We start from the raw sequence: 25694 nt of genomic DNA, 5'->3' as shown, positions 1-25694 counted from the left end.
CCCTCTGCTGTCAACCTCTCTGCTAATGATAATCGTACTTGCAGATGCTCCCCAGTGCTAGCGTCATCACTTCAGCTCCACCTCAGATCATAATGTATTAGATTCTCACAAGGAGTGCTCAACCTAGATCCCTCACGTGAGCAGTTCACAGTAGGGTTCATGCTTCTATGAGAATCTAATGCTGCTGCTAATCTGACAGGAGGTGGAGATCAGATGGCAATGTGAGTGATGAGAAATGGCTCTAAATACCCATCAAGCTTCTCTTCCTCACCCATTGCTCACCTCTTGCTCTGTGGCCAGGGGTTGGGAACTCCTGCTGTAGACCATATAATAATTTATAGTTTGCACAGATACAGATTTCCCCTATGATCCCTTAGATTTATTTGGAAATGAATCATCAAGTCCAACAAGATTTAATTTCTCCTTAGATGTTGTTTTGTCAATGGCTGGCTTCATTAACTCAGCATAATATGTTCAATGTTCATCCATGTTGTGGCATACATACATGTATCTATCTTTACAAATAATATCCTATTGCATGTAATACTAGATTTTATTTATCCATTCATTAGGTGGTGTACACTTGCTTCCTCCCACCCCTAACACCCCTAATTATTACCTTTTTATGAATAATGGTGTTATACCATTAGTAACTAAGTTTTCATGTGGGCATATGTTTTCATTTATCCTGAATAGATAACTATGAGCAGAATTTCTGGGTTATGTGGTAACTTTGTGGTTGTACCATGTTACATTCCCACCAGCAATATATGAGAATTCCAGTTTCTGTACATCCTTTCCATCACTTGTTATTGTTCTTTTAGTTGTAGTATTGAACAATTTCAGATCAGTAAACAAGTGCAGATAGAGGTCTTATGACATCTCCCCCATGTTTGTAAGCTCTGTGTCTGGCCTAGTGGTCCTGCACCTGAAAGGCATTCACTGAACACCTGTTCAAAACAAAAAGTTTTTTGTTGTTGTTTTTTAATTGAAAGGTAATTGCTTTATAGAATTTTTTAGTTTTCTGTCATGCATCAACAAGAATCAGCCATAGGTATACCCGTGTCCCCTCCCTCCCGGATCTCCCTCCCATCTTCCTCCCCACCTCACCCTTCAGCCTTTCGCAGAGTCCATGTTTGAGGTCCCTGAGTCATACAGCAAATTCTCATTGGCTATCTATTTTATATATGATATTGTGAATTTCTATGTTATTTTCTCCATACATCTCTCCTTCTCCCTCCTCTCCTCCCATTCTATCCATAGGTCTGTTCTTTATGTGTGTTTCTCCATTGCTGCACTGAAAATAAATTCATCAGTGACATCTCTTCAGATTCCATATATATGTGTCAGTATACAATATTTATATTCCTCTTTCTGACTTACTTCACTCTGCATAATAGGCTCTAGTTTTGTCCACCTCATTAGAACATATTCAAATCTGTTCCTTTTCATGGCTGAGTATTGAGAAGGAAATGGCAACCCACTCCAGTGTTCTTGCCTGGAGAATCCCAGGGACGGGGGAGCCTGGTGGGCTGTCATCTCTGGGGTCGCACAGAGTCGGACACGACTGAAGCAACTTAGCAGCAGCAGCAGCACTAGTCCATTGTATGTATGTGTGCCGCAGCTTCTCTATCCATTTATATGTCGATGGACATCCAGGTTGCCTGCGTGTTCTTGTTATTGTAAACAGTGCTGCAATGAACATTTGGGCACGTGTGTCTTTTCAGTTTTTATTTCCTCCGGGTTTATGCCTAGGGGTGTGATTGCTGGGTCATATGGTGGTTTTATGCCTGGCTTTTTAAGGAGTCTCCATACTGTCTTCCATAGTGACTGTATCAGTTTACATTACAAGAATGTTCCCCTCTCTCCATACCCTCTCCAGCATCCATTGTTTTTAGGCTTTGTGATGATGGGCACTCTGGTGTGAGGTGGTAACTTCTTGTATTTTTGATTCGCATTTGTCCAATAATGAGTGATGTTGTGCCTGTTACCCATCTGTATGTCTTCTTTGGAGAAATGTCTCTTCAGGTCCCTTTCCCACTTTTTGATTAGGTTGTTTGCTTTTCTGGTATTGAGTTGTATGAGCTGCTTGTATATTTTAGAAATGAATTCTTTATCAGTTGTTTCCTTTGCTATTATTTTCTCCCATTCTGAGGGTTGTCTTTTCACTTTGTTTGTAGTTTCCTTTGATGTGCAAAAGCTTTTAAGTTTAATTAGGCAGTGCTTGTTTACTTTTGTTTTTATTTCCATTATTCTAGGAGGTGGGTAGGAGATCTTGCTTTGATTTATGTCATCAAGTGCTTTGCCTATGTTCTCCTCTAAGAGTTTAATAGTTTCTGGTCTTACAATTAGGTCTTTAATCCACTTTGAGTTTATCTTTGTGTATGGTTTGAGGTAGTGTTCTAATTTCATTCTTTTGCATGTAGCTGTCCATTTTTCCAGCACCACTTACTGAAGTGGCTGTCTTTGCCCCATTGTATATTCTTGCTTCCTTTGTCAAAAATTAGGTACCCATAGGTGGGTGGGTTCATCTCTGGGTTCTCTATCTTGTTCCATTGTTCTATATTTCTGTTTTTGTGCCAGTACCATACTCTCTTGATTACTGTAGCTTTGCAGTTTAGTCTGAAGTCAGGATGGTTGATTCCTCCAGCTCTATTCTTCTTTTTTGGATATTCAGGGTCTCTTATGTCTCCATATGAATTGCGAATTTTTTTGTTCTAGGTCTGTGAAAAGTGCCATTGGTAATTTGATCGGGATTGCATTGAATCTGTTGATGGCACTTAGTAGTATAGTCATTTCAAAACAAACAGAGTTTTATTTGTATTTGTTTTAGCTTTTACAAAATACTTTCACAAATTCTGAGGCTGACAGTAACCCTGTTGGAAGCAGGATGAGTGAAGCATCTAGAGCTCTGGTCCCTTGGCTCCAGAGCCAGTCCTCTGAACATTGTAACATTGGATTTGAACATTTCTTCTAAATATCATAGTAGTGTATGTTCAGAAAATATTCCTAAGAAGTTTCAAAAAATCTTATTAAAAAAAAATACAGCAGAAGCTGTAGGGACTGAGTGTATTTGACAGTTTGGAGACACTAATTATGGTCTTGAGACAGTTGTGGGGACCAGAGAGAACAGTCTGGGGAAGTGTGACAAGAGAAGTCAGTAGACTTCCAACTTCAGCAAGCAATTTATTCTTCTTTGAAGTAGAGGTAGTAGCTGAACATTTATAGGGATGGAGAAATGTAGAGAATTTCCAAGAGAACTGGAAATCAAGTGAGGAGTGATTATTTAGGTTGTTTGATTGCATTATCTGAGAAAGAGTTAACACCAGAAAGATGGGTAATTGGACATTGACAGTTTTCAGCTTTGTCTTCCTTTTTTCAATAGAAAACTTCAAATATGCATGAGATATCAAAAAAAAATAGTATAATAAACCAACAGCATGCCCATCAATACAAAATTATCAACAGTTTGCCATTCTTATATGTTTGAGTTATAAAAAACATTTGAATACATTAAGGGTTTCTTTAAAATTAATTTCTCCTTCAGCTTTATTGAGGTCTAATTGATGATCAAAAATTGTATTTATTTAGATGTACAACTTGATGACTTGACATACATATACATTGTGAAATGCTCATCATACCAAGCCAATCAATATATCTATCACTTCACATCTTAATCATTTAATTTTTTCTCTCTTGTATGTTGAGAACTCCCAAACTCTACTCTCTCAGCAAATGAAAAGGACACAGTACTGTACTGTCAACTGTAACCAAATTGCTGCACACTAGTTCTGCAGGACATATTCATCTTGCATAACTGAAGCTAAAAGTCATTATTAATAACACCATTTTAGCCAAGGTACATGGGAAATTATCAAAGAATATTGAGGTGATCTTATTATAAGCACCACAAACTTTGATCTTTCTTCATTTAGAATGAAAGAGAAGAGAAGCTGCTGAGCTGGTAAGATGGCCACACAAATAACTTATCACTTATGAGTGGGAGCCCAAGATTTTATTCTCAGCCCTACAGCATTGATTCATTCAGATAGAATATTCCAGACACTTTTCACACACTGACCATCCAACAGTGAGACAGTCATGCTGGACTTGGACTTGAATCCAAATCAAAATTCATCATTTACTGATTCAAAGATCTTGGAGAATGCTGTCCTTGAGCCTCATCATTCTCATCTGTAAAATAAAGATAATATCTTCTTGAACAGGGCATCGTAGGAGTTAAAAGTGAATTAAGTTTCCCACAAATGCACATAACCTGTATTCTATAACATATTGCCACTATTACTCCACTAGGCAGGCTCTGAGCTCATGATGAAAGAAATCATAAGGCAATCTCTCTGTCCCAAATTCCTCTTCAAAGAGGGCAGCAAAAAGCTCACAGAGGTCCCCCCACAATGTAACCTGTGAAATGCAAGACACCTCACATATTGTGGCAATCTCCAATGAATTCATGTTTCGAAATCATTTTAAGTCTTCTAATCTTTTGTTACATTTGTTTAAGTCTTATAGCTCTACAAACATAATCTGTGCTAAACCCTGTTGTTGGCCATAGTCAAATGTTTAGTGCCTGGTTTGTATTGGCCAAACCAAGCCCTTGTGCCCAATGTACACTGAGGTGATATGCACTGAAATGTTGGCATTCTGAGCAGAGAAAGGTTTATTGCAAAGGCCAAACAAGGAGTAAGGATGCTCATGCTCAGAAGGCTGGAACTCCCCAGTGGATTTCAGGGGAGGTTTTTTAAAGGCAGACTAGGGGAGAGAGTGGAGAGTACTTGATTTAGCTCATGCACTATTCTCTGCTTGATGTTGAGGAGCACGGTAATGCAACAGGGATTATCATCATAAATCCTTAGGTTCCAGTTTATCATGGTCGTCATGCAGTTAACTTCTTCCACCCGGTGGACTTTTTAGCATCTGCAAAACAACTCAGGAATATGCACCAAACATATTATCTGTAGCCTTCTGGGAGGAACTAAAGATTCTGTGACTGCAGTATGGCTAATCTATTGATAAAGTTTTTTATTTTATTTTATTTTTTTTTATTACTTGTTCACATTTTTCCAGTCATTAATCCTTGAGCCAGCCTTTTGTGATTCAGATGAGGCCTGGGAGACTGAAGATTTTCTACAAACAAGAGACAGGCAGAGGGCATGGGGTTGGGGTAGGATCTATCCCAGGAAGGCCCCACTAGGTTCTGCTTCATTACAGTTGGAGAACTTCCCACAGGGCCCTTGTTTGGTTTTGATGAGGGCAGAGGGCCCAGAGAGGAGGCTTCTATCTCCTTCTGCTAGCTTTCTCCAGGTTTCCTCTGCAGCCCATGGGGAGCCTCTGAGCAGCAGAGATGGGCAGGGCCTGAGCCTCTCATCTCCACCTTCTGGTTGAGTGCCTGGGCTCAGAGCAGGAACTTCCGCAGAGTTTGCAGCCAGGTGCGTTCCTGGGAGCTGGGCTGGTTGTGCCCCTCAGTCAGCCTGCTGCCTTTATCAAAGAGCTGATAACTTTGCCTCCTACCTGCGTGAGGCTTCTGGAAGCATCTACCTGGCTGTCTCTTGGTCCTGCAGTCCCACACGTGGCGCACTGTCTCTATCCTATGCCTGTGGCAACACCTGCACAGAGCGGGTGTCTCAGAGGTGGACCTTGGAGGCTGCTCAGTCTTGGGAGGCAGACCTGGTGCACAAAGGGTGCTCCACTCTCAGAAGCAGGTGTTCTCAGGCTCCGGCCCAGTGGACCTGTGAGGCGGCCAGTCTCCAGCATCCCCGCCGGCGCCTCCAGGAGCAGCAGGAGCCCCCCACCGCCGCCTGAGCAGGGAGACCCTGGTCTGTGACCACCTTGGCTGGCAAGATGCTGCTTGTGTCCGCGGAGGTGAAGACCAGCCCGGTGCAGAAGGCGAACTTCTGCTCGCGCCTGTTTGTCTGGTGAGCGCCCTGTCTGAGCTGTGACATTCCACTGCGGGGCAAGCCTGACACTGTCGGCTTCTGTTGGGGACCAAGGGACAAGGCGAGGGAGCATGCCTGGGTGCCTGGGGCCGGTGGGGTTGGGACGTTGGGAGGGGTAGGGTTGGGAGGGGTACCAAGGAACCTGGTGTCAGGGGAACTGAGTCTCCCTGCCTTGCTGCTCTCCACCCAGCCAGCCCCGGAGCCTGAGAGCTGATGCAGCAGGAGCAGAAGGCAAGGAGGTTTGCTCAGGGGAAGTCACTGCCCAGCAGGAGAAGGGACTGGGCTCCCTACTCTCCACCTTTTCCAGTGGCCTCAGAACCATTCAGGAATTTGCTGTCAGTTCTGAAATAAGCTGCAACTCCCCCCGGCCCCCCCAAGAAAGAAGCTTGTGAACAATTTTCTTTATCTATTTAGTGCCCTGCATCTTTGCCATCTTCCAATAACGTCCCCACCTTTTCCCAAGTTCCTTAGGTGAACATCTGAGTTCCAACTGCCCTGGGGCTCCCTCTTTCCCCCTGTCTATGACCATGTATTTCTTTCTGTCCCTCCTTTACTCCCTGTGTGGTCCTGTATGTCCTAGTACCTAGTTTTGGCCAATTTCATGTGTGTACAAAACACTATTGTTTTGTATGAAATGAATAGGGACTTTATTCTGGAACATGTGTTGCTTTTGCCTGGGGCACACGGCCAGGAGTAGAGTATGTATTTGACCACAGCCCCTGGCCCTATTGTGAATATCTCCACTTCTACCTTTGAGAACCAAACCCTGGGGATGGGGTCCCTGAAACCTGTGGCATCTTATCCAGATCTCTGTCCTTCAGAGAAGCAGTGCACAGTCTTGATGCAGGTGGTCCTGCCCAGGAGTCCTTTGGTCCCGAAACCACTGACAGGTCCATGAGCTGGGAGGAAACACAGAGATGAAAAGCACTGCAGAGAGTTAAAGCTCTTAATGGAAGTCTTCATCTAACAGCTGGGACTACAGATATGCAGGCCTGAACCTTTGGATTTTAATCCCACTTGGGTGATTATTAGGTCTTAAAGATAACCCATTTATCTTTTCCACAAATTCTGATACTTCTTTTATTGGACAGCCTAGGGGATCCCCAGGGGGATGGCAGCTCCTATGCTTGTTTTGATGGTGGTGTATTCATTGCATGTAGCTACATCCCTTGGCTATTTGATCACCCTTTAGGAAAGAAGGACCTAGAAGAAGGAATATGTGTGTGGTTACCATAAATAATAGCAAAGTAGACAAATGTCTCTTTAACGTCAAGTAAGGCAAGAAACTCTCAAAGCACATTCTGTTTGTTGACTTTGAAAATGTATGTGCATAGAAATGGAAGGTGAAGACTTCCAGTTTCATTGGCACCCATTTCCAGTTTTCCTGCTGGGGAGGAAGGAGCTATTACCTCTTATTTCATGCTTGAAGACTCTGAAGCATAGAGGTTGAGTAAGTTGCTTACCATCACACAGCTTGTAAGTGGTGGAGTGGGATCTCAAACCAGGAAGTCTGGTTCTGGGGTCTATGTTTCCTGTGTATGTAACTGTTGTGCTTGTCATGGAATTGGTTGCCTGGAATTGTGCCAGGGGCCTAGCCCAGGATGAGACCCCTTATCATGATGGGGAGGTTCTTTCTCCCTCAGATTCCCACAACCAATAAGTAAACTGATGGTGTGACTGGTAGAGCACAAGCTTTGCTCAGTGACCAAAGAATGGAAAAGCAGGACTTAGTTTGCAAGTCAACCTCTCAGTCCAACTAGGTATATAGGAGGGTTGAAGTAAAAAGAAGGGAATCAGGTTAAGAGAGGGAGGAATATTCATGGCTTACCCAATAATGCAGTGTGATTTGGACCTGAAATTAAGGTAGCACTCCTTTTTAGTCCTTGTATGAGCTCTTTGCTTTGTTGTCATAGCCATTGTCAACTTTAGTGGTCCTGGTTGGTGTGTAATTTATCATGCTTATATATTACAGTGGATGCATAATGAGGCTCTGTGTCTACTAGATGTTCGAGCTTCTGCCATTTGGGTCCTACCTAGTTCTAATCAGTTCTTATTTTTTTCTTTCCTTTTGTGATTGAGCCTGAAACTCAGATAAGAGCAGTTGGTTTCCATTCGAGGGAGGGACAGGGATATATTTCTGGGTTATCAGCCTTTCCTTTTTACTGCTCCTTATTACTGAAGGACTCTGAAGGGGCAAAGGTTCATCTTCTGATCTTGCTACCTGCTAAGCATAGGCATTGTCACATACTGAGTTCAGTTCAGTTGAGTTGCTCAGTGTGTCTGACTCTTTGCGATCCCATGTACTGCAGCACGCCAGGTTTCCTTGTCCATTGTGAGCTCCTGGAGCTTGCTCAAACTCATGTCCATTGAGATGGTGATGCCGTCCAAACATCTCATCCTCTGTCTTCCCCTTCTCCTCCCACCTTCAAACTTTCCCAACATCAGGGTCTTATCCAATGAATCAGTTCTTCACATCAGGTGGCCAAAGAATTTGTCCTTCCAATGAAAATTCAGGAAAGATTTTGTTTAGGATTGACTGGTTGGATCTCCTTGCACTCCACGAGTCTTCTCCAAAATACAGTTCAAAAGCATCAGTTCTTCGGTGCTCAGTTTTCTTTATAGTCCAAACCTCACATCCATTCATGACTACTGGAAAAGCCATAGCTTTGACTAGACAGACCTTTGTCAGCAGAGTAATGTCTCTGCTTTTTAATATGCTGTCTAGGATGGCCATAACTTTTCTTCCAAGGATCAAGCATCTTTTAATTCATGGCTGCAGTCACCATCTGCAGTCATTTTGGAGCCTCCAAAATAAAGTCTGTCACTGTTTCCATGATTCCCCATCTATTTGCCATGAAAAGGAGTACGTCAAGGCTATATATTGTCACCCTGCTTATTTAACTTATATGCAGAGTACATCATGAGAAACGCTGGACTGGAAGAAACACAAGCTGGAATCAAGATTGCCAGGAGAAATATCAATAACCTCAGATATGCAGATGACACCACCTTTATGGCAGAAAGTGAAGAAGAACTAAAAAGCGTCTTGATGAAAGTGAAAGTGGAGAGTGAAAAAGTTGGCTTAAAGCTCAACATTCAGAAAACTAAGATCATGGCATCTGGTCCCATCACTTCATGGGAAATAGATGGGAAAACAGTGGAAACAATGGCTGACTTTATTTTTCTGGGCTCCAAAATCACTGCAGATGGTGACTGCAGCCATGAAATTAAAAGACGCTTACTCCTTGGAAGGAAAGTTATGTCCAACCTAGATAGCATATTCAAAAAAGCAGAGACATCACTTTGCCAACAAAGGTCCATCTAGTCAAAGCTATGGTTTTTCCTATGGTCATGTATGGATGTGAGCATTGGACTGTGAAGAAGGCTGAGCACCAAAGAACTGATGCTTTTGAACTGTGGTGTTGGAGAAGACTCTTGAGAGTCCCTTGGACTTCAAGGAGATCCAACCAGTCCATTCTGAAGGAGATCAGCCCTGGGATTTCTTTGGAAGGAATGGTGCTAAAGCTGAAACTCCAGTAGTTTGGCCACCTCATGCGAAGAGTTGACTCATTGGAAAAGACTCTGATGCTGGGAGGGATTGGGGGCAGAAGGAGAAGGGGACGACAGAGGTTGAGACAGCTGGATGGCATCACTGACTCAATGGACGTGAGTCTGAGTGAACTCTGGGAGTTGGTGATGGACAGGGAGGCCTGGTGTGCTGCGATTCATGGGGTCACAAAGAGTCGGACGTGACTGAGCAACTGAACTGAACTGAACTGAACTGTTGGGACCAGATCTTCATCTTTTGAATGTTAAGTTTTATGCCAGCTTTTTTCACTCTCCTCTTTCACCATCATTGAGAGACTCTTTAGCTCTTCTTTTCTTTCTGCCATCAGTTCAGTCAGCCAGTTCAGTTGCTCAGTCGTGTCTGACTCTTTGCGACCCCATGAACCACAGCACACCAGGCTGCCCTGTCCATCACCAACTCCCGGAGTTTATCCCAAACTCATGTCCATTGAGTTGGTAATGCCATCTAACCATCTCATCCTCTGTCATCCCCTTCTCCTCCTGCCTTTAATCTTTCCCAACATCAGGGTCTTTTCAGATGAGTCAGCTCTTTGTATCAGGTGACCAAAATATTAGAGTTTCAGCTTCAACATCAGTCCTTCCAATGAACACCCAGGACTGACTTCCTTTAGGATGGACCTGTTGGATCTTCTTACAGTCCAAGGGACTTTCAAGAATCTTCTCCAACACCACAGTTCAAAAGCATCAATTCTACTGCACTCAGCTTTCTTTATAGTCCAACTCTCACATCCATACATAACTACTAGAAAAACCATAGCTTGACTAGATCGACCTTTTTTGACAAAGTAATGTCTCTGCTTTTTAATATGCTGTCTAGGTTGGTCATAACTTCGTGGCAGCAATTACATCTAAAGTGATTTTGGAGAAAAAAAAAAAAAAAGTCAGCCACTGTTTCCACTGTTTCCCCATCTATTTGTCATGAAGCGATGGGACCAGATGCCATGATCTTCATTTTCTGAATGTTGAGCTTTAAGCCAACTCTTTCACTCTCCTCTTTCACTTTAATCAAGACACTTTTTAGTTCTTCTTCACCTTCTGCCACAAGGGTGGTGTCATCTGCATATCTGAGGTTATTGAAATTTCTCCTGGCAATCTTGATTCTAGTTTGTGCTTCATCCAGCCCAGGCTTTCTCATGATGTACTCTGCATATAAGTTAAATAAGCAGGATGACAACATACAGCCTTGACGTACTCCTTTTCCTATTTGGAAACAGTCTGTTGTTCCATGTCCAGTTCTAACTGTTGCTTCCTGAACTGCATACAGGTTTCTCAAGAGGCAGGTCAGGTGATCTGGTATTCCCCTCTCTTGAAGAATTTTCCACAATTTATTGTGATTCACACAGTCAAAGGTTTTGGCATAGTCAATAAAGCAGAAATAGATGTTTTTCTGGAACTCTACAAACTTGCCATACTCCTCTCTCCAATCTCTTTTTCCGTGTCCAGTTTTAACTGTTGCTTCCTGACCTGCATACAGATTTCTCAGGAGGCAGGTCAAGTTGTCTGGTATTCCTGTCTCTTGAGGAATTTTCCACAGTTTGTTGTGATCCACACAGTCAAAGACTTAGCAATAGTCAATAAATCAGAAGTAGATGTTTTTTGTAATTCTCTGGCTTTTTCTGTGATCCAACAGATGTTGGTAATTTGATTCTGGTTCTTCTGCCTTTTCTAAATCCAGCTTTAACATCTGGAAGTTCATGGTTCACGTACTATTGGATAATTTTGAGTATTACTTTGCTAGCGTGTGAGATGAATGCAATTGTGTGGTACTTTGAACATTCTTTGGAATTGCCTCTCTTTGGGATTGATGAAAACTGAACTTCTCCAGTCCTGTGGCCACTGCTCAGTTTTCCAAATTTGCTGGCATATTGAATGTAGCAATTTAAAAGCATCATATTTTAGGATATGAAATACCTCAGCTAGAAAACCATCAACTCCACTACCTTTGTTCGTAGTGATGCTTCCCAAGGGCTTACTTGCCTTCATGTTCCAGGATGTCTGGCTGTTGTCCAGTGATCACACCACCGTTGTTATCTGTGTCATGAGGATCTTTTTTGTATAGTTCTTCTGTGTATACTTGCCACCTCTTCTTAGTATCTTCTGCTTCTGTTACATTCATAACATTTCTGTCCTTTATTTTGGCCATCTTTGCATGAAATTTTCCCTTGGTTTCACTAATTTTCTTGAAGAGATCTCTAGTCTTTCCCATTCTAATATTTTTCTCATTTCTTTGCCTTGATCACTAGGAAGGCTTTCGTATCTCTCCTTGCTATTCTTTAGAAGTCTGCATTCAGATGGGTATATCTTTGCTTTTCTCCTTTGCCTTTTTCTTGTCTTCTTTTCTCAGCTATTTGTAAGGCCTCCTCAGACAACCATTTTGCCTTTTTGCATTTCTTTTTCTTGGGGATGGTCTTGATCACTGCCTCCTGTACAATGTCACTTATCTCTGTCCATAGACCTTCAGGCACTCTGCTATCAGATATAATCCCTTGAATCTATTGTCACTTCCACTCTATAATCGTAAGGGATTTGATTTAGGTCATATCTGAATGGTCTAGTGGCTTTCCTTACTTTTTTCAATTTAAGACTGAATTTTTCACTAAGGAGTTCATGATCTGAACAGTCAGCTCCTGGTCTTGTTTTTGCTGACTGTATAGAGTGTCTCAATCTTCAGCTGCAAAGAATATAATCAATCTGATTTTGGTATTGACTATCTGATGATGTTCATGTGTAGTCTTTTCTTGTTTTGTTGGAAGAGGGTGTTTGCTATGACCAGTACATTCTCTTGGCAAAAATTTGTTTGCCTTTGCCCTGCTTCATTTTGTACTCCAAGGTCAAATTTGCCTGTTATTCCAGGTATCTCTTGACTTCCTAGTTTTGCATTTCAGTCCCCATGATGAAAAGGATATCTTTTGGGGGGTGTTAGTTCTAGAAGGTCTTGTAGGTCTTCATAGAACCATTCAACTTCAGCTTCTTTGGCATTACTGGTTGGGGCATAGACTTGGATTACCATGATATTGAATAGTTGGCCTTGGAAACGAACAGAGAGCATTTTGTCATTTTTGAGATTGCACCCAAGTACTGCATTTTGGACTCTTTTGTTGACTATGATGGCTACTCCATTTCTTCTAAGGGATTCTTGCCCATAGTGGTAGATATAATGGTCATCTGAGTTAAATTCACCCATTTCACCCCATTTTAGTTCATTGATTCCTAAAATATCGATGTTGACTCTTGGCATCGCCTGCTTGACCACTTCCAATTTACCTTGATTCACGGACGTAACATTCCATGTTCCTATGCAATATTGTTCTTACAGCATCGAACTTTATTTCCATCACCAGTCACATCCACAACTGGGTGTTGTTTTTGCTTTGGGTTAGAGGAGCGGATTTCTCCTGATTCCACCAAAATGAATCTGATTGTCACCAGGCTAGAGTCCCAATTGCTCATAGCCTTGGGTAAAGACCATCTGCCACTTGGTTGTCTCAGTTCTCTAAGAGATAAAGCTAAAGAGACAATTGAAGAATCATGGGCCGAAGAGCCAGAAAAGGAGAATAAATGTAAGGGGTTCTAAGAATGGCCTTAGAAGCCCAGGGAAGCTGGGGAACCTTCTTTTGTTCCTGTCACAAATTTGTTCAGCCAGGCCCCTTCTGTTTTGAGTATTTGGCCAAGTGACCTTCTCTCTATTAAAGAAGAATTTTTATTGGAGTATAGTTGATTTACAGTGTTGTGTTAGTTTTAGGAGTACAGCAAAGTAAATCAATAGACATATATCCACTATTTTTAAAAGGTTCTTTTCTTTAAAAAAAGATAAAAGCTATTACAGAGTATTAAGTAGAGTTCCCTCTGCTACACAGTAGGTTCTTATCAGTTATGTCTTTTATATATAGTTCCCTGGTGACTCAGACTGTAAAGAATCCGCCTGCAGTGCAGGAGACCAGGCTTAGATCCCTGGGTTGGGAAGATCCACTGAGGAGAGCATGGCAACCCACTCAGGTATTCTTGCCTGGAGAATCCCCATGGGCAGAGAAGCCTGGCGGGCTGCAGTTCATGGGGTTGCAAAGAGTTGGATACGTATATAGTAGTTTATGTATGTCAATCCGAGTCTCTCAATTTGTCCCTTCCTCCCTCCCTCGCTGGTAACCATAAGTTCATTTTCTACATCTGTAACTCTGTTTCTCTTTGGTAGATAAGTTCATTTATACTGCTTTTTAAGATTCCGTGTATAAGTGATACCGTATGATATTTGTCTTTGTCTGCAAGCAGTTTTCTCTGGCAATTGGGATGTGCTCTTTTCTATCTAACCACAAGTGTTAACATAAAAACAGCAGGAAATGGTTGGGGCACAAATTCCCCCTTGATCAGCCAGCAGGTAGTCAAGAGCTTTGCAGTGATCAAGTGTCATGTGGGCCAGAGGGTCTAGTGAAGATTTTGTCATTCTAAGGTTAGAACTGGGTTCTCTACTTACCTAGGCCAGTCTCTGACTTTTTTAATTTCTTTTTTTTATACTTAGGGTATTATAAATTCTTTCTCATGCTAGGCTCACCAGGGATCCTACAAGAGTGACAACTGCTATTACCAGTCCAGCTCCCCTCCTGACTAGATGAATGGCCCCCTTTGATTCACAGGTTGTGCAAGTGTAATTAAAATCTGAATGTAACCTTGATCTGGGTGTGAACCACATATAGCCCAGTGTCCCCTGGTAGTTTTCTTGGAGACGGTTGATGGCCCAACATGGGTGGCCCTTGCTACAAGGTCCTCAAGGAACAAACATCCCTCAGGGGCACACACACGGTCTTTGAATTTTATTGAGTCTTGTTTAGGCTCATGGTGGTGCCCTTCCATCCAGGGTACTTGCGCATGGCCAGGCCCCTCCATGTTTGGTATGATCCTGTCCTCAGAGCCCTTAAGCATGGTAATTATCTAGAGTCGGCCATGCCTGTAGGTGGAGGGCTCATAGTAAATGGTTGGTTGGACCCCCAGAAAACAGGGATTTGACTAACACATATGTCTTTGAAGGGGTGTGGTGGCAGTGGGGGCAACCTTGATGTCCCTGGGCAGAAACCTGGGCATGGTGGAATTAAACCGTAGTTTGGTGATATTGTCAGCTAAAGTTCCCTGAAAGTCTGGTGAGCAATATTTATTCCCCAACTGAGGCTGATGGTGACAGATCCAACAATCAGTAAAATTCCAGCCCTTTTGGATGTTTGAATGTTACTTTTAAAAATAAATGAATTTTCCCGAGAGTGATGCCGAGGAGGACCATAAGAAGAATCAATCGCATTTTAGTTGGGAAGCTATTACTTATCTTGAGGTTGTCTTCAGAAGGTTGGGTTCAGAAAGAGGCTCACATGAGTGTTCTGGCTGAGGGGAGTCTGACAGGACTGTAAGTAGTTCCGGGTCCAGAGCCTGTTAGACTCAGGGTGTTGTGTCCATAAGATAACTCCCTGTAAAAACTTCTCTGTGTTGACAACTGATCTAAGGAGACCTTGAGACCTCAAGTTTGCAACTTCTTTGAATATTACTGGTGCTAAGACACTTCAGTCATGTCCGACTGTGACCCCATGGACTATAGCCCACCACGCTCTCCTGTCCATGGGATTTTCTAGGTTTGAACACTGAAGTGGGTTGCCATTTCCTTCTCCAGGGAATCTTCCCAACCTGGGGATCGAACCAGCATCTCTTACATCTCCTGCTTTAGCAGACAGATTCTTTACCACTAGCGCATGTAGGGGAGAAGGCAATGGCAACCCACTCCAGTACTCTTGCCTGGAAAATCCCATGGACAGAGGGGCCTGGTGGGCTGCAGTCCATGGGGTCGCTAGGAGTCGGACATGACTAAGCGACTTCACTTTCACTTTTCACTTTCATGCATTGGAGAAGGAAATAGCAACCTACTCCAGTGTTCTTGCGTGGAGAATCCCAGGGATGGGGGAGCCTTGTGGGCTGCAATCTACGGGGTCGCACAGAGTCGGACACGACTGAAGTGACTTAGCAGCAGCAGCAGCAGCAGCGCATGTAGGTATCCTTCAATCTGATACATTTCAGATTTAAGTCCTCAGGAATACAGGAACATATCTGCAGCCTTACCCACAATGGCCATTCAGCTCTATTCTGCATGCCTGACCCACTGTTACTTTATTTGATTTCTAAACATTTTTTTTTCTTAATAATTAAAGCAGATGTACAATGTATGTTCAGTAGGCCACAAAGAGGCTGCTTTAATTATGTAATATATAAGCCAGCATGACTTTCCTATACCTAGAATGTATGTGTGTTTGTAAGCATATATCTAATTTTCCCCATATCTTTATATATTTAAAATGTAGACTTTTTTTAACAATGTCCATGAATGTAGGTTTCTAATTAGAGATATGTAATTTGAATATATGTCACTCTCCTTTTAATTTTTAACAGGTGGCTAAACCCCTTGTTTAAAATTGGTCACAAACGGAAATTAGAACCAGATGACATGTACTCGGTGCTTCCAGAAGATCGCTCCCAGCACCTCGGAGAAGAGCTGCAAGGGTGAGCACAGACATCAGGGAGAAGGGGAGAAAGAGTGAGAATTTCCACGTGGGGCTAAAGGTTTGAGGGAGGCTTTGCCTTCCTCTGGGTTCTTCTGAGACTCCTCTCCTGACACTGCACGCTCAGCCACTCAGTTGACCCTGGGCTTAGCCCACTTTGGAGGCCCGTGTTCCCTGTGCATCTGTGGGCATGGAGGGAGCCCACAGCCACGGCCCTGGAGGCCGAGCTCTATCCCCGTAGGTGGGGTCCCTGGAGGAGGGAGTCTGCCCACCTGAGCTGCTTGTGACCTGTGAATCCAGCAAATCTTGGCAGGAACTTGTTTCCAGAATCTGGAACTTTTGCCTCAAGGCCTGTTTCTCTGGTGCTTCAGAGTCTGCACTGCTTATCTTTTAGGAGCCCTGTGAGCAGGTAGCCAGCATCTATGGGGCAGCCACAGAGTGCCCTGTAGTGAAGGCTTATCTTCCCCTCTGTCCCTCTCCCATTTTCCCTTTGGTGGACACGCTGTTCTTTACTATGATTTGTTTTGTATCACAGGTACTGGGATCAAGAAGTTAAGAGAGCCCAGAAGGATGCACAGGAGCCTTCCTTAATGAAAGCAGTCATAAAGTGTTACTGGAAATCCTATTTAATTTGGGGAATGTTTACATTTCTGGAGGTAAAAGATTTTCATACTGTGCACTGCTTTTTGGTGTATGTGTCTCTGTACTGAGGTGGAAGGGACCAGTGGGGAGAGAGGCCAGTGGTCTAAGGTCTGAGGATAAAACCTCATGGAAACATGATAGAGCTCAGAGGTTGTATTCATCTTTAGAATGGCGAGAACTGGACTCCAGGGGTTACTGTTCTTCTTTTAACTGGTTAAAGAGTGTTGTGGAAGGATGGCCTTGAAATAAAACACATTTTATATTATGGTAGAAAGTTCCTGGTGTTCAGTATAAACGCTGACTGATCTTTGACCAAAAGAAGATTCCAACAGCCTCAGGCAATATGTGCCCTGTGATTTAGAGGAAGGTAATTTGGACCCGAGCCCAGAATAAAGTACCTTTTATGGCGCTTTGTTATAGTTTAACAAGGTAAAAATTATTACCTTGACCAGGTCACATCTGATAAATGCTTTTCTAAGAAGATATCATCGCCTTTCCTCTTCCAGGGGAACAGAACCCAGCATCTGGACCATAGCTGCCCAGAACTTCTAAGAGCACACCTTTCCCCAGGCTGCCCCCTTCCCCGTGGGCTGGAACTGTGAGCAAAGCCCCCGTGGGGAGGAGCTCCAGCTTCACCGTGAATTCTGTGCAGCCTCCACGCTGCTTTCTTTCCCTGGTTGTGGGAGCAGATTCCTGGTTGAAGGGGGATCCTGGTATCCTGGCATTGGCAGAGGGTGTAGGAGGGAATGTGCAGGGCAAACCAGAGGCAGAAAGCTGTGAGGTCAGTGACCCCTGTGACCCTGAAGATCCTGGGTCAAGATCCCCCAGAGGACAATCCACCTGGGGACACAGTGCCGTCAGCCGCCCTGTTCTGGCTGAGCCTGCTGGGGGTCTGCTGCAGACCCCCCTGGGGGGCTCGTGCTCTCCGTGGTCCCTTAGTGCTGCCTTAGGGACACGGGCGGCATGTGAGTGTGTGAGAGCAGGACGGGTGGAAGATGCAGGTGCTGTGAAAGGGATGGAGGAGGTGGAGAAGGTGTGAGCTGTCCTCAGTCCATTGTGTTGGGGGTGTGGTGGGTGGGCCAGGTGGTTTACAGGTGGGCGGCGGGGCTCTTGTTTAAAGGCTGTGCTGGACTGAAGGGCACTGTGGGCAGTGGGAAGCTGGGCAGCTGGGCAGGTGAAGTCCACCCCACACAACTGGAGAGACCAGAGTATCTGTCAGCTCCCAGGTGACTGGATGGCCCTGGGGGATGGAGTTCTCACTGATTTCAGAAGAGGATTGGCTATTGTGCCAGAGGGTGGGACAGGTATGTGGGGCAGGGTGCCGCCTTTGAGAGGACACTGACCACCTAGCTACTGCAGTGCCCTGTGAAGGACAGGAGTGGGAGAGGGAGCAGGAGCCCGTCAGGCTGCCCCAGCCCTTCTTTGTCCCGTGTGCAGCTGTCCCAGTCATGGAATTTCCGCATAGTCACAGTAAGTCTGTTTGAAATACACAGGTGGCAAGCTGGTGTGGCCTGTTTGTGCAGGATTTCCTGACCTCAGACAGCAGAGCTCTCATGAATTCTTATCAGGAAACCCTGGGGCCTCAGTGTCTGCCTGTGGCTCATGCCAGGTGCCTGGTTGGATGAGTGGCCTCAGGGTTTAATGCTGGATCATATCCTGGAGCAGGTCTCTTCCTGCTGTCCCTGGTTCTCTAGTTTCTCTTTGGTACCAGATGCCAAAGAGTCTTAAAGTCAGGTGGGTTCAAAGCAGAGCCCATGTGGCTGGGTTTGAACTGAGCTACTGGTTTTTCTTGCTGTTCTGGGCTGTTAGCCCCTTGATTGGGGTCACTAAGCCTTGGATGGATCCCATTCTAATATGAGTTCTGGGTCTTGGCTGTGGCAGCTCATGGGAGAAACAGACATAGAGAGAGAGGCCACAGGATCTGGGGTTCTTCCTGAGATGGAATCCTCCCCACTGTGGTGCTGGGAGTGTTGATTTCAAAGTTGTCCAGCCCCAGTAATACTTCCTGCTGGGGTCCAGGAAGGCCAGGCCTGGGGCTGCATAACGTGCAACTGGTAGAGCCCTGGGCCCTTTCAGGAGGTTGGTCTCTGGGTGGTCATGGCGGAGAAGTGGGGAGTTTAAATTTAGGGGCTCATCTGTGTGGCAGTACTGCTAGTACTAGTAGCAGTGCTAGTTAGTTAAATAATTGATTTTATGAAGCAACTTCCCGTGTTGTGATCAATCTATACTGCTTGTTATTCTTTATATTTTAGATGGTGGAAGATCTAAACTCAGCCCAGGATTTTCTAAAACACAAACATGTTTCCTTTTTGATCTCCGGCCCTCTTTTAATCCCTCAGGTGCACAGAATGCCCTGTGGATCATCCATGATCCCAAGAAGTGCGGTCTTTCCACCCACAGCATGAGCAGGGCCTCCCAGGTACTCCTGGTGGCACCAGTAGGGGAAAGCAGGGTGATGCCAGTCCAGAGTGAGGCTTTTAGGGTTTTAGGATTTTGAGATATGAAAACCTCTGTCCTATGAGAAGGGCTTCCCTTGTGGCTCAGCTGGTAAGGAATCTGCCTGCAATGAGGGAGACCTGGGTTTGATCCCGGGGTTGGGAACATCCCCTGGACAAGGGAAAGGCTACCCACTCCAGTATTCTGGCCTGGAGAATTCCATGGGCTGTCCTTTGAGAACTGAGGAGTATCTCTACCCCTCAGAGAAACAAGTACCAGGCTGTGGAGCACTTGCCGGTCACCCCTAATTAGAACAGAACAGCCGGAGCGCTCCCAGCACCCCTGGCCCCTGTGTGCACCTCCACGGGTACTGTGGGTGGAGAGGACAGGTCCCCACCTGCCCAGGGCCCTCAGGGTGGAGAGGAGGAGCCTGAAGCCTCTGCCTGGGCCTGAGTCACAGAGACCACCTCCCCAGGTCATCAGTGCTTCTCTCTGAAAGGTGAGGTCTCCATTGCTGCTGTGTAAGTGGGGTGACCTCAGAGAGCCAGAGTGGGTTCACCCAGTCCCTTCCCCTGAGAGGGGAGGTGTTGCTGGGAGTTGTGTCCTTTTCCCAGGACTCTTAGAAGTGGCCCAGCCTTGTCTGGTCACTTGGCCTTTGTTTGAAGCCACTTTTGCTGATGGTCTCTGGTCCAGATGGAGGCTGTGGGAAGCATGTGTGTGTGTAAATGTTCACTTTGGAGCTCAGCTAATGGGCAGGAAGTAAACAGAATCCTCTGCATCCCACAGTGGGCTTTGTGCCTTAACTCACGGCTGGTTCCCCAAGAGCTGAGTGGTCTTTGCATTTATTTCCCAATCCTTTCTTCCATGTGTCCCTCACTTTGCTCAACCCAGGAGGCCGAGGAGTGGCTGCTGGTGGCAAAGATACTGTGGGCTGAGAGCAACCACTGAGGACCACACAGTGGGAGAGGAGGAGCAGGCCTTGAGGCAAGCAGAAAGGGACCTGCTGAGCAGACGTGCTGTGTGCACCCTACTGGTTCCTGAGAGCACAGTGTTAGCCATTATGTGTTAGTAATATCCACAGTGATCACCTTGAGTTATAAATTAGGGTTTTATATCCACCTTCTTTTCTTTTTCTAAGCATATGTAAATTTTTAATGTAAAATTAAAAGAATTTCTTAAAATTGAAGTATGATTGGCTTACAATGTTATATTAGTTTCTGGTATACATCAGTTCAGTTCAGTTCAGTCACTCAGTCATGTCTGACTCTTTGTGACCCCATGAATTGCAGAACACCAGGCCTCCCTGTCCATCACCAAATCCCGGAGTTTACTCAAACTCACGTCCATCAAGTTGGTTATGCCATCCAGCCGTCTCATCCTCTGTCGTCCCCTTCTCCTCCTGCCCCAATCCTCCCAGCATCAGAGTCTTTTCCAGTGAGTCAGCTATTCACATCAGGTGGCCAAAGTACTAGAGTTTCAGCTTCAGCATCATTCCCTTCAAAGAAATCCCAGGGCTGATCTCCTTCAGAATGGACTGGTTGGATCTCCTTGCAGTCCAAGGGACTCTCAAGAGTCTTCTCCAACACCACAGTTCAAAAGCACCAATTCTTCCGTGCTCAGCTCTCTTCACAGTCCAACTCTCACATCCGTACATGACTACAGGAAAAACCATAGCCTTGACTAGAAGGACCTTTGTTGGCAAAGTAATGTCTCTGCTTTTGAATATGCTATCTAGGTTGGTCATAACTTTTCTTCCAAGGAGTAAGTGTCTTTTAATTTCATGGCTGCAGTCACCATCTGCAGTGATTTTGGAGCCTCCCAAAATAAAGTCTGACACTGTTTCCACTGTTTCCCCATCTATTTCCCATGAAGTGATAGGACCAGATGCCATGATCTTAGTTTTCTGAATGTTGAGCTTTGAGCCAACTTTTTACTCTCCTCTTTCACTTTCATCAAGAGGCTTTTTAGTTCCTCTTTACTTTCTGCCTTAATTAGTGATTTAATATTTTATACAGTACACGATAAGTTTATTTACCAACTGCCACTGTGCAAAATTATTCCAATATTATTGAATATATTTCCTATGTTATATAATTCCATGATTTACTTATTTTTAAAAGTTTATATATTTATTTTTTGTCCCCAGTCCCCTTTTACTTATTTTATAATTTGGAGTTTGTACCTCTTAAGTTCCCTCACCTATTTCACTTGTTTCCTCCATCCCCTTCAATCCATTTTCTTTATGTAGTCAGGGAAGTAGGAGACTCTTTTTGAAAGATTGCATTCATAATGGTTAAAAATTGCAGCAATCTGGGTAGAAGTGAAACTTTATAGTCTAGAAAATTTGGTTTTACACATGACTTTTCTCAAGAGTTCTTGTTCCACTGTGGTCTCCTGTGAGGAACAATGAGTTTTCCAAGCCTTTGTGAATCCAGCCTCTGCCATTAAGAATAAATCTCTTACCAGGACTTCTAATAATAAAAGTGATGAAAAATCCTTGTTTTTATGGTGGTTTCAGAGCACTCTGAGCTGTTGTAACTCATTTAGTTGTCCCAGGAGTCCTCTGAGGGAGGCAAGGCAGGTATTTTCACAGATAAAGACCTGGGGGCCGAAGAGGGCACACGGTGGGCTTGGGGTCCTGTGACTGGCAGGTGGCCGACCTGGTCTCTGAGGCACTGTGCTCTGACTGCTAGACCCATGTTCTCTGTGTTCTGTCCTTTCCTCCCACAGCCTCCACTGAGGCTCAGAGCCAAGAGGAGCTGCTTTTCTAGAAACAGCTCTGGCCCCTCTGTCAACTGCTTTCTATAGTGTTTTTTTTTTTCCTTTTTAATTTCCTGTAGATTTTTAAGAACATTTCAAAAATACAAAAATAGAATAGAATGAAAGGGTAACACAATGTGTCACTCCAGAATAGGGCATTCTGGCAGAAAAATTGTTGTGAGTTGGTTGTGTTTTTCAGAAATAGACACAGGAGAAACTCTGAAGACAGAGTAGAAGTTATTCTTCTGAGGGACATTTACACAGATAAAGGAAATCTCCATTTGTAAAGGTGTCTCCCTCTCTGTACCAGAAAAAGAAGGATGGCTCTAAATCACAGCAGAATCCTGTTGAAGGACAGTCTTCAAGAAGGATGAAATCTGTATAACACACCCAACCCTGCTGTAGTTTAAGCTGCTTCTCCTGCTAACCTCTCATTGGCGCTCCATCACCTTTTCTTTTGTCTTTAGGGGGAGATGGCATTTAAAGTGGTGGCTTGGGCTATCTCAGGGAGTTACTCAGTTCTTCTTGATATTTCGCATGTGTATCAGAAATATACATGTTAATAAACTTCTGTTTGATTTTCTCTTGATATTCTGTCATTTATTACAGGGATCCTCAGCTAAGAACTCAGAAGGGTAAAGGGAAATAAGCCCCTATGTCACCCTAAGTCAGCATCAATAATTGCCATAATGAGCAGTCTTGATTCATCTGAAACTCACCCTCACTTCCCAAGATTCTTTTAAAGAAGTTCCAAGACATCAAATCATTTTTATCCATAAATATTTTAGTATGTATCTTTAAAAGATGTGGAATCTCCCCCCACTAAACATATTTAGCATAAACATTATTTTTATAGACTTCCCTTGTGTCTCAGACGGAAAGCATCTGCCTTCAATGAGTGAGACTCAGGTTCAATCCCTGGGTTGGGAAGATTTCCTGGAGAAGAAAATAGCAACCCACTCTGGTATTCTTGCCTGGAAAATCCCATGGTCGGAGGAACATGGTAGTCTACAGTCCATGGGGTCGCAAAGAGTTGGACACAACTGAGCGCCTTCACTTTCAGTTTATTGTTTTATGCATAAATATTAACTTTAATATCATTAGTATCTAGCCAGTGCTCACAGTTGTCTTTTTCCCCTCTTCTGTTGGAAGCAGTATTAAATAAGGTACGCACACACACAAAATAAATAAATAAATAAGGTACACTTGGCTGACACAGGTTATTCAGATTGCCTTTCTGTTCCCCTCCACCCCGAATCTCTAGGTTGTTTGTCCAGTAGAGATTCCCACAGTCTGGATTTGGCTGATCGCATCTCCCCCTGTCTCAATTAACTTGTTCCCCTGGCACCTTAGGTAGATGTTTAGGTCTAGAAGTTTGATATAGCTCATTTGGATTTTCTTCACCCCTTTCGTCTATGTAGGAGTAGAGTTGTATATCACCCTTATAAGGTACATAACATCTTTGTGTGTATGTGAGTGATGTTGGAGCTATTCATGATCCTTGCTCAAGGTCCATTAATTTATTAAGGGTTGCAAAGTGGGGATGCTCTAAGCTCTTTAGTTAACACTGAACTATAGTGTTTATAGGGAGAGTAGGGGAAAATAGAGTGAAAAAGTTGGCTTACGGCTCAACATTCAGAAAACTAAGATCATGGCATCCGGTCCCATCACTTCATGGGAAATAGAGGGGGAAACAGTGGAAACAGTGTCAGACTTCATTTTTGGGGGCTCTAAAATCACTGCAGATGATGACTGCAGCCATGAAATTAAAAGACGCTTACTCCTTGGAAGGAAAGTTATGACCAACCTAGATAGCATATTCAAAAGCAGAGACATTACTTTGCCAACAAAGGTCCATCTAGTTAAGGCTATGGTTTTTCCTGTGGTCACATATGGATGTGAGAGTTGGACTGTGAAGAAGGCTGAGCACCGAAGAGTTGATGCTTTTGAACTTTGGTGTTGGAGAAGACTCTTGAGAGTCCCTTGGACTGCAAGGAAATCCAACCAGTCCATTCTGAAGGACATCAGCCAGCCCTGGGATTTCTTTGGAAGGAATGATGCTGAAGCTGAAACTCTAGTACTTTGGCCACCTCATGCGAAGAGTTGACTCATTGGAAAAGACTCTGATGCTGGGAGGGATTGGGGGCAGGAGGAGAAGGGGACGACAGAGGATGAGATGGCTGGATGGCATCACTGACTCGATGGACGTGAATCTGAGTGAACTCTGGGAGTTGGTGATGGACAGGGAGGCCTGGCGTGCTGCGATTCATGGGGTCACAAGGAGTCAGAGACGACTGAGCAACTGAACTGAACTGAACTGAGGGGAAAATAATTTTTTCTGTTTTTAAAACCTGTTTTCAAAATGGGGAATTGGTTCTCCTCTAGTGAGGAGAAGGGCTAGTGAGTTTTCATGGTTGGTTGTTTGGTTTGGTTTTGTGAATGTCAGTTTGAGCTCATGGATTTAAGCATTTCTGATCTGCTTCAGTCCATTTTATTTGTTATGCTTATATCAATCTTGGGCCATCTTTGGGCAGTGGGAGTATATTCAGGTTGGGTCCTAAGTCTTTTGCACACACTCTAGAAGTCTTGGCTATTTTTTTTTTAATGTATTTTTGTTTGTTTTGGTTTTTTTGTTTTTGGTGTGACAGGATGTTTCTAGTTCATTTTGTACAGCATTTGCTCAGCCCTGGAATCATCCATTTCTCCAAGCAGCCCTGTCTTCTTTTAGTGTGAAATGGTATTTAAAGACTATAATCTGGATGTTAGAGGGGATATTGCTCTTGCTTATTGTTTCTTGGCTTTTTTTCATTAGACCAAGTTAGAATACATTTTTAAGGTAAACAAATATGTTTATATGGGTGTTTCCAATCCAAATCAGATACAGGACACTAGTTTTTTACTTAATCTTATTTTGCTTACATCTGTATCTCTTTTCTCCCATCATCTATTCTCTTTGTCCCATATCTAAGCCCAATTCTCAATGATATCAACATAATTATTTATTTGTTTTACCTTATAATGTGACTTCTGAAAACATAAAATTTATCTTTTTGCAGTTATTCTGTCTTCACATGGGTGTATCATGCAGAGAATGTGTTTTCAAATTGTTTTGTTTAAAACCACTTTTGATAGTTCTTTTTTGTATGGCTCTTTGAACCAACAGGATGGGTAGATATATAGGTAGTTTTATTTAAATTTACTCTGAAATTTTAGGAATTGCTTTTCAAAAAATTAGTTCTTTTATAATTATAATTCTGTATAATGCTTTCATGATTCCAAAATCAAGACAAGGCTACTTTTAAAGAAGGCTGATATCCTTGTTAGCGCTATTCTAATTCTCCTTCTCCTTTTAGAGATAACTTTCCAGGCTAATTTTGACTCATCTGTTTATTAATGTTTTTTAAATATGGTTTTATCTGAAATTTTAGTTTTCCTACCATGCAGAATGAAAATTTTCAATTTCAATGCTGTAATCTCTGGACTTGGGTTTATAAAGATTTTTCTGGAAGCATGAAATGTGTCATGGGACTCTGGTTAAAACTCTTTGTGATCATGGTAACTCCTTCATAGCAGGTCTGTAGCCATTCCAGGCTCAGATGCAAAGACAATGCAAGAGTGGAGGTTAGCAGATGCTTACATGGGGTTAGTTTCTGCATCCAGACTCTTCCAGGGAGAGGAATCTTCAGGCTCCACCCTAATCAGTTGAACATAAACCAGTCTCTGGAGGCTGGGCCTCAGGCGTCAGAGTGCCTTATTCCCACCCAGGTGATGCTAAGGTGCAGTC

At 43.6% G+C, this 25694-nt stretch overlaps 1 protein-coding gene across 1 annotated transcript in view; it reads left to right on the top strand.

Moving 5' to 3' along the window:
• Window positions 1-1709: 1709 nt before the first annotated feature.
• Window positions 1710-25694, top strand: part of LOC133243938 (ATP-binding cassette sub-family C member 4-like) — a 230057-nt gene continuing 206072 nt past the window's right edge. Inside the window, 3 exon segments of the mRNA XM_061410646.1 lie at window positions 1710-5936; window positions 15963-16073; window positions 16608-16728. Coding sequence (XP_061266630.1) covers window positions 5863-5936; window positions 15963-16073; window positions 16608-16728 — 306 coding nt within the window. The 5' untranslated portion in view covers window positions 1710-5862.

Source organism: Bos javanicus, unplaced genomic scaffold (genome assembly GCF_032452875.1).
Source record: "Bos javanicus breed banteng unplaced genomic scaffold, ARS-OSU_banteng_1.0 tig00001600_1, whole genome shotgun sequence".
NCBI lineage: Eukaryota > Metazoa > Chordata > Mammalia > Artiodactyla > Bovidae > Bos > Bos javanicus.
This window is presented reverse-complemented; position numbering and strand designations above follow the sequence as displayed.